General features: G+C 41.9%; 1 protein-coding gene across 1 annotated transcript in view; it reads right to left on the bottom strand.

The window, feature by feature from the left end:
* MAST2 (microtubule associated serine/threonine kinase 2) overlaps positions 1–15,001 on the bottom strand; it is a 119,023-nt gene that overhangs the window by 59,672 nt on the left and 44,350 nt on the right. Inside the window, exon 3 of the mRNA XM_011969750.1 lies at positions 14,491–14,582. Coding sequence (XP_011825140.1) covers positions 14,491–14,582 — 92 coding nt within the window. The remainder of the gene's footprint in view (positions 1–14,490; positions 14,583–15,001) is intronic.

Genomic DNA, 15,001 nt, shown 5'->3' with positions numbered 1-15,001 from the left:
GGCTAATTTTTTTGTATTTTTAGTAGAGACGGGGTTTCACCGTGTTAGCCAGGATGGTCTCGATCTCCTGACCTTGTGATTCACCCGCCTCGGCCTCCCAAAGTGCTGGGATTACAGGTGTGAGCCACCCAGCCTGGCCCTTCATTTTAAATGTAGTCAAATTTAGGAATCTTATCCTTTATATCCTGTTTTTAAAAAATTTCCCTATTTTAAGGCCATGCAGATTTTCTTCTGTACACCTTCTAAAAGTTTTACTGTATTACCTTTCACATTTAAAACTATAATTCACCCGGAATTGATTTTTTTGTGAAGAGCCACATTTTCCAATTTCTCCATATGAACATCCAGTGGATTTTGCCTACAGCTCTATAGTGCCACTTTTGTCATAAATCAAGAGTCTGAATAAGTGTAAATTTGATCCTGGGTTCGTCTTCCTCCCCTAACTCTTCTCTTCCTATTAGTATTCCTTATCTAAGTTAAGGGTATCAACACACGGCATTAATCACTCAGGGAATTTGAAGATAATCAATCCACATGCCACTGATTTAATCTCTTACATTTTTCTCATATTCATATATTTTGTTCCCCTAACATCTTGATAAATGCAATGGCCTCTTAACTGGTCTCCCAACTGCCAGCACTGCCCTCTGTTAATAACTTTCAACATTTTTATCATACAATTCACAAATTCTTATGACCAAAAACAGTACCAAATTGAATTAAAAGTGAAAGCTACTTTTTTACTTTTTTTCACAGGTAATCACCATTAGAACAATGTGATTTTAATTTTTCCAGAGTTTTCCTTGCATTCTTCTCACACCTTGTGGCCCTGAGTAGCTGGGATTACGGGCATGTGCCACCATGCCTGGATAATTTTTGTATTTTTAATAGAGATGGGGTTTTACCAAGTCGACTAGGCTGGTCTCCAACTCCTGACCTCAAGTGATCTGCCCACCTTGGCTTCCCGATTACAGGCGTGAGTCACTGTGCCCGGCCCACTTTGCCTCTTCAAGCCTTAAAGTATTTAGTTTTCCCTGGGTGTGGTGGCTCACACCTGTAATCCCAGCAATCTGGGAGGCCGAGGTAGGCAGATCACCTGAGGTCAGGAGTTCGAAAGCAGCCTGGCCAACATGGCAAAACCCCGTCTCTACTAAAAATTAAAAAAATTTGCTGGGTGTGGGGTGTGGTGGTGCACACCTGTAGTCCCAGCTACTTGGGAGGCTAAGGCACAAGAATCACTTGAACCCAAAAGGTGGAGGTTGCAGTGAGCCAAAATTGCACCACTGCACTCCAGCCTGGGCAAGAGAGACTCTGTTCCAAAAAAACAAAACAAAACAACAACAACAACAACAACAAAGTATTCAGTTTTTAGATTGAAAAACAACCTTTGGCAAATTTTGATAAACTCCCTCCAGAAGAAAATGAACATATATACAAAATTGGGAATATAATTTTAGGAGACTTATGGCACTTCTAAAACCACTCAGGGTCCATGGATCTCAGGTAAATTAAGAGTCCATGCCACGGAGTCTTCATACCTCATCCCTTTAGCACTGCATGTAGCCCTCCATGACCTTCTCCCTACCCATCCACATTTGAGTAGCAGTTTATAATCTAGTAACATATAATCTGTACTTCTTTATGGTTTGTGTTTTTTTTTTTTTTAAGATAGAATCTTGTTCTGTTTCACAGGCTGGAGAGCAGTGCAGTGGTGTGACTACGGCTTACTGCAGCCGTGACCTCCTGTACTCAAGCAATCCTCCCTCCCACTTCAGCCTACTGAGCACCTGGGACTACAAGCGCGTATCACCATACCTGGCTTTTTTTTTTTTTGGTAGAGACAGGGACTCACTATGTTGCCTAGGCTAGTCTTGAACTCCTGGCCTCAAGTGATTCTCCCACCTTGGCCTCCCAAAGTGTTAGAATTACAGGAGTGAGCCATCGTGTCCAGGCAACTATAATGCTCTGGACTGTTAATTTCCTAATCATACAATTCTATTTCATACAGATCTTAGAACGAGCTTTCTACTTCATTCAATGAGCTAACTCCAAAAAGAACACCTTGCTTAATGACTAGCTTGGGTTACATATATTTACTTTTGTACTCCCAAGCACCCTGGACACACATTTAGTACAGCCCTTAACATACCCTGAACAGGTTGAAACTTGACTGTCCCCTGTGGATGCAGCTTCCTCTGCAGCTCTCTCAAATGATGGCTGTTGGATTTCACACACCCTTTGTACCACTAGACCTAGAAGTGGGGTAGATACCCTGCTGGCTCATTTCATCTTTAGGCATTCTCCCTCTTCTCCGTAAAAATAACCAGGTTTGAAATGATGTCATCAGACTACAACAACCATTACCCCTCCTAGCTAAAATTCACATACAAACCTTTGGGAAATCCCCTTCACTCTTTAAAGATTTTTATTCCTGTATCAATGACATTCTTTTTATCATGTCTTCTGTCAGGAGTAATTTCAGTATCTTCATACAATCTTTCCAAAATCCTAGCCTGAGAAGTTCCAGAAAGTCATATAGAAAAGCTGACTAGTCTCTCTTTATGTGTATGATCACTAACTTTGGCTCTTCATACTACTGGAAATCAGACCATACTTCTCAGTGTATTCTTTCTCCCATCCTTTTAAAAGACTGTATCATACTTTATCCTCTCCAGGCTCTCAGCTAATCACCTCGCTTTCCATTTTAGTGAGAAAAAAAAGTTTTTTTTTTTGAGACAGGGTCTTGCTCTATCTCAAAATCATAATCACAGTTCCATGCAATCATAACTCACTGCAGCCTTGAACTCCTGAGGCTCAGATGATCCTCCCACCTCAGTCTCCCAAGTAGCTGGAACTACAGGTATGCAACACCATGCCCAGCTAATTTTCGTATCATTTGTAGAGATGGAGTTTCACCATGTTGCCCAGGCTAGTCTCAAACTACTGGGCTCATGTGATCCTCCCGCCTTGGCCTCCCAAAGTGTGGGAATTACAGAAGTGAGCCACTGCACCTGGCCTCAACTAATCAGAGAAGAACTTCAATAAGCTATCTTTATCACATCTACCCAGCCATAATCTGCACTGCATTCCCCACATCCTCCCCTATTCCTAGGGAAGGATTGTTTGCACTCCTGACTAGGCTAACCTACTGCTTATTTACCAGATCCCATCCCCTCTCAACTACAGAAGGACACTGCGTCAGCCATTCTCCTTTCTCTTGCATTATCAGATTTTCTCTTGCTGTTGAATCACTTCCATCCGTGTATGTACATAGATACTGTTACTTTTTTTCAAAACTCTCTTGATCCCTCCGCCCACCTTTGCATTTCATTTCTGCTCTAACAGCAAAACTCCTTGAACCAATTATTTAGTTATTATCTCCATTTTCTTTTTCCCTTTCTTTCTTGCTCACCAATTAGATTTTCCCCCACCATTCCATCAAAACAGCTATCAATGTCAACACTGACATCACATTGCTATATCCCACTGGCAATACTCAGACTTCATGTCACTTGATCTGTCTATATCATTTGGCTCAGGTGATCACATACTATTTCTGAAATACTCCTTTTACGTGGTTTCCAGGACACCGTATTTTCTTTTTTTTTTGAGACGGAGTCTCGCTCTGTCGCCCGGGCTGGAGTGCAGCCGCGCGGATCTCAGCTCACTGCAAGCTCCGCCTCCCGGGTTTACGCCATTCTCCTGCCTCAGCCTCCCGAGTAGCTGGGACTACAGGTGCCCGCCACGTCGCCCGGCTAGTTTTTTGTATTTTTTAGTAGAGACGGGGTTTCACTGTGTTAGCCAGGATGGTCTCGATCTCCTGACCTTGTGATCCGCCCGTCTCGGCCTCCCAAAGTGCTGGGATTACAGGCTTGAGCCACCGCATCCGGCCCAGACACCGTATTTTCTAAGTTTTCCTCTTTCCTTTTGGGTCTCTCCTCATTCTCTTGATCTCGGAAAACTGGAATGTCCCAGGATTCAGTCCTTGTACCTTTAGTCCTTTCTGTCTATGTTCACTCCCTAGGTGACGACATCTAGACACACAGCTTTAAGATCTTTTTATATGGTGAAAGTCCAACATTTGTATCTCTAGCCCTATTTTTTCCTTGAAATCAAGACAAACATCCTGAATTATTCACACAGATGTCTGGAAGACATCTCAATATAGTGAGTGAAGGTTCCCAAGGATTAAAGGTCCCAGGATCAAATGACTATTTTTCAGAGGTAGGGTTTCTAGATGACACAAGCTATAGAAAGATTAGAGGTGGTGCTCAGAAAGCAGAAGAAAGAAACTGAAATTATGGAGACAAAGTCTAAAGTATAGATCTAGGGCATAAGTGATTGAGGTAGGGTAGTGGAGAGGTTCACTGGAAGACAAGAGTTCAAAGAACAGAAAGTCTTAAGAACTGGAGTGATCAACTATGGGTGTATCGAAACCATCAAGAATAACACAATACAGCTCATAAACAGACTGCAAAAAAAAAAGAATAATACAGGAGTAGAACTGAAGAGAGTAACTGCAGTCAAGAGCTAAAATTGTTACGACTGCAATGTATGAAGAGTTTTACAGCTGCAATGATAGGTATTAAATGATACAAATTAATGATCTAAGTATGGGGAGATTAGGGAGAAGACAGTGAAAGTAATGAAAAGACAGAGGACATCTACCCTTACTACTAGACCCAATACTTTGAGATTATGAGAGAGAAAAGGGCTAACACTTGAGTAGTCCGCAGATAATCAGTATTCTAAGCTCTCCCTCTTCCCCTATGATTCCAGTAGAACAGGAAGAAGACAGAATGTTTAGAGAACAGATTAGGAGACAGATTTTGCTGATAAAGAACTGGAATTCCAAAAGGTAAACTGGAAGGGTTTCCAGAGTCAGGGAAGGATAAGACAGAGCAGGGTATGTTCAGAGGTTTAGATGACTTAGGCGTGCAGATTATGGGGTGCGGGTAACCTGAGGGTTCCTGTGGCAATGGGCATAAACAGGAGTAAGGGATAATGAAATTAGCCCAAGTAGATTCAACACAGATAGAGGTGAAGAGGCTGTAAGTGTCAGGGAGTAAAGAGGGACGGATTACTGGCTGTAAGGGATGTAGCCATCACATGACCTGCCACCCCTCTCCAAGACTGCCCAATTAGTACCCTGGGTCTAGAACTTTCCCTCATAAGGAAGCTGTGTGGCAAGCTGTCACTTGGCCCGAGATTCTTCTTCCTTATTAGGAGAAACTTTTCCCCTCTTCTGGGTACGGAGTCAACTTCTTTGTATTGCTTAAGTGTGTGCGTCACGTGGCACACGGCCAGCCCCACCAGTGTATCTGCTCACCACAGGATGGAATGGGATCTTTGCCAGTAGCATGAAAAGGATGTGTGCAGTCCATCACCCTCCGCAGGCCACTGGAGGGACCCAATGGCCATGAGGGATTGGTGCACTTCACACTCTGATCTTGCTGTATCTATCCTTTCTGTGAGTGAAATGCTGTTCCAACCAGTGTCTTGAATGTCGAGTCCTCCTTGACAGCTTCAAACCCACAGAAGAAGCAGTGGGCCGGGGTCTGTGGACTCCTACTGACGGCTGGCATTATTACGATCTTTGTCATCCTCCACGCAGCAGGAGTCCTCACCTGGAATTGGTAGCTGGATCTTCCTGCTAAACACTAGGGCTTGAGCTTAACCTTGAATGATAAGGACTGCATGCTTTTATGGAAGGCACACTCTTAGTTCCAGAATACTCTTGTAAAATCAGTTAGAGAATATGTAACAAACATCATTAAAATATGCATGCCTCCCGACCTATTGATCCTATTCCTGAAAATTTATACAGTTTATTCCAAGACTCAGCAATTCCATGCCTCCACATATATGCCAGAAAAAGTCTGTGTATATATATATACAAAAAGAATATGAAGAAGGATGTTTCTGCAGCACTGATGACTATAATAGTGGAAAAGTATAAACAATCTAAATGTCTACGCTGCTTATCAATTTAATGCCACTAAGCTCCAAATTAATCCTTCAATACCTGCTCTGAGATAAAGGAGAGAATTCCTTTAAGCATCATCTATCCTCTACAGTAAGCATGATGTTAACCTTTCTCAGTAGAGGGTATTGGAGGCACACTGCAGAAAGAACAGGCTCTTGGTGCTAATTCTAGCAACTGCATTATCAGTCAGTGGTGTGAGAACGTGGATATGTGGATTGCTCTGCACCAATCACATAGACACCTTTCCATAACCTTACCTACAAAGATACTATGTGCTCCAGGCCTGTCCCCACTGACTCTGTTTGCTTGCTCAACATACCCGACCCCCAGGAATTGTCTTTCACGTCCTTCCTGAGGACACAAAGTGCTCACAGCAGCACCTCCACTCTCTCTCTCTCTAGACCTGACTCACCTGTGCTCCAGAGGGCTATTCCCTGATTGCTGAGTAACTGTGGACCAGCTTTGGGCTGGGATTCAGAAAACATCTCTGCCATCCAGTGGGCTGCAACTATATCCAGTGGGCTGCAACTACAACAAAGCCTGAATCCAGCCTAGAGAATCTTCCATTCAAGTTAGTTCTTCCTTGAGAACTCTCCTTCAGCTCTATAGCATCCTATGGAGTTTTCTCACATGTTAAAGTTATGCTCTTATTGTCATAGTTTGTATTACTTTTATTAAATCTTGCTTAAATCACTTGTCTGTTATCTGTCTCCTAACTGGGCCTAGACTGATGCAATATTCACCAATAAGAAAATGAAGAAAATGAATAAATTGTGGTACAGTTATACAATGAAATACCCTACAAGTTATAAAAATAAAAAAACTGACTTCCAGTTCTGGCCTGGCATGCAAAGAGCTTAGGAGTTACCACTCTGTTTTAACAAGTAAAAAGCTGAACAAACTGAAAAAAAAAAAAAAAAAAAATCTCTTCTTAGATCTGTCAGCCAAGTAATGTCACAGGATGAACCATTGCCCCCAAAACTGGACAGACAGCAGACACAGTGAGGTACAACTTACTGGAGCAGAAATTCTTTTTTTTTTTTTTTGAGACAGAGTCTTGCTCTGTTGCCTAGGCTGGAGTGCAGTGGCGCGATCTCGGCTCACTGCAAGCTTCGCCTCCCGGGTTCACGCCATTCTCCTGCCTCAGCCTCCCAAGTAGCTGGGACTACAGGCACCCGCCACTACGCCCGGCTAATTTTTTTTGTAGTTTTAGTAGAGACAGGGTTTCACCGTATTAGCCAGGATGGTTCCAATCTCCTGACCTCGTGATCCACCCGCCTTGGCCTCCCAAAGTGCTGGAATTACAGGCGTGAGCCACCGCCCCTGGCCAGAGCAGAAATTCTTAAGCAAAAACCTCCACAGCAGGAAAACTCGAACTGTAACTGAGGAATTGCTAGAAGCTCAATGGGGATTATGCTGAGAGTTAAAAACTCCAGGGGGATCTAGTCATGCGGGGGCCCCCATATTTTTGTAAGTTTGGTCCAAAGGAGCCCTACTGGATCCTCACAGTGATTACTGAAGAAAATCTCATGATTCCAGCAGGAGGAGGGAAAAGGAACTGTTTTGATACACGCCAGAGCATTCTGTTCTTAACGAGGCCTGTCCTTGGGAGAAACTATTTTGTTTGCACCTAACTTGCTGGGATTTCATCAATGCCAGCTCTACTTGGGGGAAGAAATACCCAATTCCAGCAGCCAAGAACCATTCTGTCCCAACTATGGTGTGGGGGAAAAACTGAGAAGCACTGGAGAGGTTCACAGTCCAGGGTCAAAGGCTCATCAAAAGACTGAGACCGAGTCACAAGACTATAGAACAGCATTCCCCAATCTTTTTGGCACCAGGAACCGGTTTCATGGCAGATAATTTTTCCATGGACCAGGGAGTGGGGAGGCAGGGGGTTTACAGGATAATTCAAGCACATTACATTTATTGTATACTTTGTTTCTATTATTATTACACTGTGATATATAATGAAATAATTATACAGCTCACCATAATATAGAATCGGTGGGAGCCTTTAACTTGTTTTCCTGCAACTAGACGGTCTTATCTGGGGGTCATGGGAGACAGTGACAGATCATAGGGTATTAGATTCTAATAAGAAGTGTGTGCAACTTAGATCTCTTGCATGCACAGTTCACAATAGGGTTCATGGTCCTATGAGAATCTAAATGCCACAGCTGATCTGACAGGAGGCAGAGCTCAGGCAGTAATGTGAGCGGCTGTAAATACAAATGTAGCTTCACTTGATTGCCTGACGCTTACCTCCTACTGTGTGGCCTGGCTTCTAACAGGCCACAAGCAGTACTGGTCTGTGGCCCAGGGGTTGCGGATCCCTGCTATAGAACACTTCTCCTCCCCTACACCTTACCAATACATTATGAAAGGCCTATCTATCACAGTTACTTCTACTCAGTTCATCACGTCTGCCTTTTAACAAAACAATTACAAAGCTCACTAAAGAGCAAAACACAGTTTCAGGAGACAGAACAAGCATCAGTACCAGAGTCAGAAATGACAGGAATGTTGCAATGATCAGATTAGGAATTTTTCAAAACCATGATTAATTATGCCAAGAACTTTAATGGGAAAAATAGACAACACACAAGAACAGATGGATAATATAAATAGAAATTCTAAGGAAGAATCAAAAGAAAATGTTAAAGATCACTGTAACAGAACTGAAGAATGCCTTTGATGGGCTCATTAATAGACTGAACACTGCTGGGGAAAGAATCTCTGATCTTGAGGATATGATAACAGAAACTTCCAAATCTAAAAAGCAAAGAAAAAAGAGACTGAAAATAAAAACCAACACCAGAATATCAGAGAACTGTGAGACAATTACAAAGGGTGTGATATATATGTAGCAGGAATACAAGAAGAAAAAGAGAAAGGAAAAGAATTATTTGAAGCAATAGTGACGTAAAATTTCCCCAAATTAAAGTCAGACACCAAGCCATAGATTCAGGAAGCTCAGAAAATACCAAGCAGGATAAATTCAGGAAAAAAACTGCACTTAGACATATCATATTCAAACTATAGAAAACCAAAGACACACAAAAATCTAAAAGAAGCCAGAGGGAAAAAACACCTTATCTTCAGAGGAGCAAAGACAAGAATTACATCCAACTTCTCATGAACCACACAAGCAAGAAGATAGTGGAGTGAAATATTAAGTGTTGAGAGACAAAAAAAAAAAAAAAAAAAAAGCAAGCAACCTAAAATTCTGTACCTTGTGAAATTATACTTCAAAGGTGAGAAAGAAATAAAAATTTTCCCTAACAAAAAATGGGGGATTTCATAGCAGTACATCTGCCTTGCAAGAAATGTTAAAAGAAGTTGTTCAGAGAGAAAATTATATAGGGGAGAAACTGAACTCTACATGATGCAAGCACACTGGAGAAGTGAAGGTAAACCAAAAACTTGTTTTTCTTATTCTTAATTTATCTAATAGATAAGTCTGTTAAACATAATATAGGATAAGTATCCCTTATCAGACCAGAAGTGTTTTAAATTTCAAATTTTTTCCTGATTTTGAAATATTTGTACTATACCAACCAGCTGAATATCCCAAATCTGAAAGCCCAAAATCTAAAAGACTCCAACAAGCATTTCCTGAGAGGTTCATGTTGGTAATTAAAAAGTTTTGCATTTTGGATTTCGGATTTTTGGACTAGGGGTGCTTAACCTGTAACAGCAACAATGTATGTGATTAGGTATGCTTTTACATACATTATACATACACATACACACGTGCTTATATATAAGTGAAATGAATGACAGCAAAATTACAAGGTACTGAAGAGAGGAGTTAGGTATATTTTGCTGTCATAAGGCAAAGTGGTATTAGAAGGTTGATTTGGATTACAGTGGACCTTTGAACAACACAGGTTTGAACCGTATGGGTTCACTTATACATAAATTTTTTCAGTAAAAGTTACAGAATGTGCCTGCCCCTCCTGCATCCGTTTCCACCTCCTCCACCTCTTGTGCCTCTGCCACTCCTGAGATAACAAGACTAATCCTTAATTGTCCTCAGCCTACTCAATGTGAAGATGATGAGGACGAAGACCTTTATGATGATCCACTTCCAATTAATGAATAGTAAGTATATTTTCTCTTCCAGTGATTTTCTTAATAACATTTTCTTTTCTCTAGCTTATTTTGTTATAAGAGTATCGTATATAATACACAAAACATACAAATTACATGTTAATCAACTATGTTATCAGTAAGGCTTCTGTCAACAGAAGGCTATTAGCAGTTAAGTTTCGGGGCAGTCAAAAGTTATATGCAAGGCCAGGTGCAGTGACTCATGCCTGTAATCCCAGCACTTTGGGAGGCTGAGGCGGGCAGATCACTTGAGGTCAGGAGTTCAAGACCAGCCTGGCCAACATGAAACGTCATCTCTACTAAAAATACAGAATCAGCTGGGCATGGTGGCACACGCCTGTAGTCCCAGCTACTTGGGAGGATGACGCAGGAGAATCGCTTGAACCCGGGAGGTGGAGGTTGCAGTGACCTGAGATTGCACCACTGCACTCCAGCCTGGGTGATAGAGCTAGACTCTCTCTCAAAAAAAAAAAAGCAAAGCCTGCCTAGGCCTCCCCAAAGTGCTGGGATTACAAGTGTAAGCCATCGTGCTCCACCAGGAATTGAAAATTAAATGAGATAGCACTACACATAGATTAGAATGGCCAAAATCTGGGAGCCTGAGAGCTCAAGGCTGTATTGAGCTGTGATTGTGCCACCATACTCCAGCCTAAATGACAGCGTGAGATCCTGCCTTTAAAAAAAAAAAAAAAAAAAAGACCCAAATCCACACACTGACACCACCAAATGCTGGCAAGGATATGACACAACAGGAGCTACTCATTTACTGCTGGTGGGAATGTAAAATGGTACCATCCCTTTGGAAGGCAGTTTGGGAGTTTTTCTTTTAATGAGACAGAGTCTCCTTCTTTTGCCCAGGCTGGAGTGCAGTGGCACAATCTTGGCTCACTGCAACCTCCGCCTCCCAGGTTCAAGTGATTCTCCTGCCTCAGCCTCGCAAGTACCTGGGATTACAGATGCACACCACCATGTCAGGCTAATTTTGTATTTTTAGTAGAGATAACGTTTTACCATGATGGCCGGGCTTGTCTCGAACTCCTGACTTTAAGTGATCTGCCCGCCTTGGCCTCCCAAAGTGTGGGATTACAGGTGTGAACCACCACACCCAACTTGAAGAATTTTTGTTCGTTTGTTTGTTTTTTACAAAATCAAATATACTGTTACCATTCAATATAGCAATTGTGCTCCTTATTTACCCAAATAAGTTAAAAATTAATGTCTACCCAAAAACCTATACACAGATGTTTATAGCAGCTTTTTCACAACTGCCAAAACTTTAGAAGCAACCAAGATGTCCTTCAGTAGGTGAGTGGATAAAAATAAACTGTGGTATAACCAGACAACAGGATACTATTCAGTGCTAGAAAGAAATGAGCTATCAAGCCATGAAAAGACATGGAGGAAACCTGAGTATGTATTACTAAGTGAAAGAAGCCAATCTGAAAAGGCTGCTGTATGATTCCAACTATGTGACATTCTGGAAAAGGCAAAACTGTGGAGACAGTAAAAAGATTACTGGATGCCAGGAGTTAAGGGGCGAAAGAAATAAATAGGCAGAGCACAGTAATTTTTAGGCAATGAAAAGACTCTGTATGATACTATAATGGTAAATAGGTATCATGATAATGTTGCCCAAACACCCAAAATGTATAGCACTAACAGTGAACCTTAATGTAAACTAGTAGTGCCTGGGTGATGTGTCAGTGCAGGCTCATCAACTGTAACAAATGCAGCACTCTGGTAGGGACCTGATAATGGGGAGCTTATACAAAGGTGAGGGCAGAGGGTATATGGTTTATCTCAGTATCTTCCTCAATTTTGCTGTGAACCTAAAACTACTCTAAGAAATAAAGTTTATTAATTAAAAAAAAAAAAAAAGTAGGAAGTTTCCATTTCCAGAGTGGCTTGGTGTGTACCTACTGAACTGACATTACTGACACTGTAATCTACTTATGTAGTAGATATTTAATACTGAATTGAACTGTATGGAATAAATGAACCCACTTTCAAATTAACAGGCCTCATACTATTCAATAGATTCAAAACTTAAAAGTGATGGTAAAGGGTCATGGAATATCCTGTGGATGTAAATTTCAGAATGTATAAGATTTGAGGATACAATCTAATGTCAAGTGGGATATGCGTGGAACAATCAGTGCTGCCTGTCTCAACAGCTGGGTAAGTACAGCCTACAGTCACAAATTGGGCTTTTATGTCCATTCTTGCCCCCTAGATCTTCTGCAGTGATTTGCTAAGAGATAATACAGATGCTAACATTTGTAAAGTACTAAGCATGTTACACACATTAACTCAAAGCTGGAGTCTACAGATCCAGGCAGGCTGAAAAGGTCAGGTGGTGTTCTCAATCAAAGCCATTTGAGTAGGGAAGATTTAGTTCTAAATGCTAACTGTGGGGAATCTAAATAGAGAGATAATCATCTCAGAGAAGAGCAGCCAGTAGTAACTAGTGCTCAGTACTCACATTACAGTTGTGCAACTATATACAAGGTCTAGACATGTTAAATTTATTTCTATATGATAAAAAGGTCAGGTCAGATAGATGTACGCTGAGTTTCTCTAAAAATCTAGGATGTGCTATTTGAGCTAATCCAGCTAATCTCAGTCAATTTTTTTGGGGGGAAAGCACCTAAGCACAATGAGAGCTTTGCTTTAAAGGTCAAGTATGTCTCCAATTCCCTGGGATCCCTGTTCTCTTGGTGGTATCTTCTAAAGTGACAGCTAGTGATTGAGAAATTTACTGATTCTTGGAAAAGGGCCATCATCACACTAAAAGGCTGGCTTCTAGGCTAAAAGAATCTGAGCCAAAGAAGGTGAGATCCTTCTCCCAAGGACAAAGTTGAGTTTCAGAATCACCAGACTCTCAGGGCCCTCAAATACTCCACATGTACCCTCACTTTCTCCCTCCAAAGACAGTAAACTGTGAGCAAGGAAACAAATCCATGGAGAATAAACTCATCTTACTCAGCATGATGCTGACTCGTTTCACTGCTTTGATATCCTGCTTTAATGCCCAAAGACAGACAAGGTCCAGGCTTAGGACAACAGTGACCATGACTTTCTATGCCCAGGCAGCAAGCTCTGAACAGTTCTAAGCCTGTCAATTTCCACTAACTGTAGGTTTAGAACTTCCATTATAAATAGTGTAGCAATGACCTGCACAGAAGTGCAGCAGCCCTTTCAGCAAAGCTGAGTCCCTTGGTCTGGTTTCCCTGGGATGCCAGAATATACCTTCTACACAGAAGCACATGGCTGACTCCAATGAGGTCTTTCTTCTGTCCCTCTCCTGGGAAGGCCAGAATGCCAGAATCAATGCAAGCCTCCTATTTTTTTTTTTCTTTTTGAGATGGGGTCTCATTCTGTTGCTGCCCAGGCTGGAATGCAGTGGTATGATTTCAACCTCCATGGGCTCAGGTGATCAGGCGATCCTCCCACCTCAGCCTCCCAAGTAGCTGGAACTACACGCATACACCACCAGGCCTGGCTAAGTTGTGTATTTTTTGTAGAGATGGGGTTTTGCCATGCTGCCCAGGTTGGTCTCAAACTCCTAAGCTCAAGCAATTGGCCCATCTCAGCCTCCCAAAATGCTGGGATTACAGGTGGGAACCACTGTGCCCGGCTGCCTCATAATTTTTATATATTCTTCAGAGTCACGTAAGTCAGTCCTTACACTGTTGGGAAGAGCCCATATTCCCGGGATAGAGCAGCCTGAATCCATGAGGTCATTTGCTTTAATTCCAATATGTAATATCAGTATTGTTAGGAAACAAATACTCCAATCCGTGTGCGGTGGCTCACACCTATACTCCCAGTACTTTGGAGGTCAAGGTAGGAGGATCACTCGAGCCTAGGATTTCAAGATCAGCCTGGACAACATAGAGAGACCTCATTTCTATTTAAAAACAAACAAACAAACACATATTCCTCTTGCTTTTGTTATCTCCTAATCTAAGAGCAGGAAGGTTAACAGGAGTCCCATTAGACAAAAAACCCTCTCTGTGAGCCCTAATCCTCGGGCACAGTAGTACAAAATATTCATGGACTCCTCATCAAATGGCCCAAGACGAATGGAGCCATAACACACCAGAACACACCAAAACAGAGGCCATAAACCCAGGACACATACCTAGCCCCAAGATATGTACAAGACTGAAAGGAATGTTGAGAGAACAAGGTAAGAAACAATTAAGAGTCAAAAGTAGGCTAACTCATTCTCACACAGAAAGCAAGCCCATGAGCTCTGTATGCTTCAGTCAACCAAGTAAAGTGACAATGTAATGTACTGAACTGCACAACATGAGAAGTAGGAAAGAAACTCGGCATCTGTGGCCACTCTTTCATTCAACCTTTCTTAACCTTCATGCACTCACCTGTGTGGCCATGGAGTGGTGAGTGTGGCCGTGGTAGTGTAGGTGATGTGCTAGAGGTCACAATCAAGCTCTTGCGGTTACTTGTCCGACAACTGCAATGAAAACAAAATGTGAGTTATAATAGGGCCACACCATGGGCTCAGAGACCTTGAGTGGTTTTTAAGGAACAAAAGAGTGACACCATTTCACGGGCTGCACAGTATAGTTCTTTAAACTGAACTGGGTCAGCAATTACAGTCGGCACCAGTTAGATTCCACAAAGCACAGTGTTCCACCTTGGAATAACTTTTGTCACTGCCTTGACTTTCATCTTGCATTGCCACTGTGCTTCTCCAATGTTTAGTTTGGCTTCCCAAGCAAACATGAGGAGCTCCCTACGGGCAACAACTATGTTTTAAACAGTATCTAATGAAGGATGACCACTGCAAATTGATTTACAAAATAAAAAGCACAAGTCAAAGTATTCTCAGATTCTCTAAGAACCCCCCCAAAACTATTAACTTAATCTATG

This window comes from Mandrillus leucophaeus, unplaced genomic scaffold, assembly GCF_000951045.1.
Source record: "Mandrillus leucophaeus isolate KB7577 unplaced genomic scaffold, Mleu.le_1.0 Scaffold902, whole genome shotgun sequence".
NCBI lineage: Eukaryota > Metazoa > Chordata > Mammalia > Primates > Cercopithecidae > Mandrillus > Mandrillus leucophaeus.
Note: the sequence above shows the minus strand (reverse complement) of the source record. Positions and strands in the feature narration are given on the sequence as shown.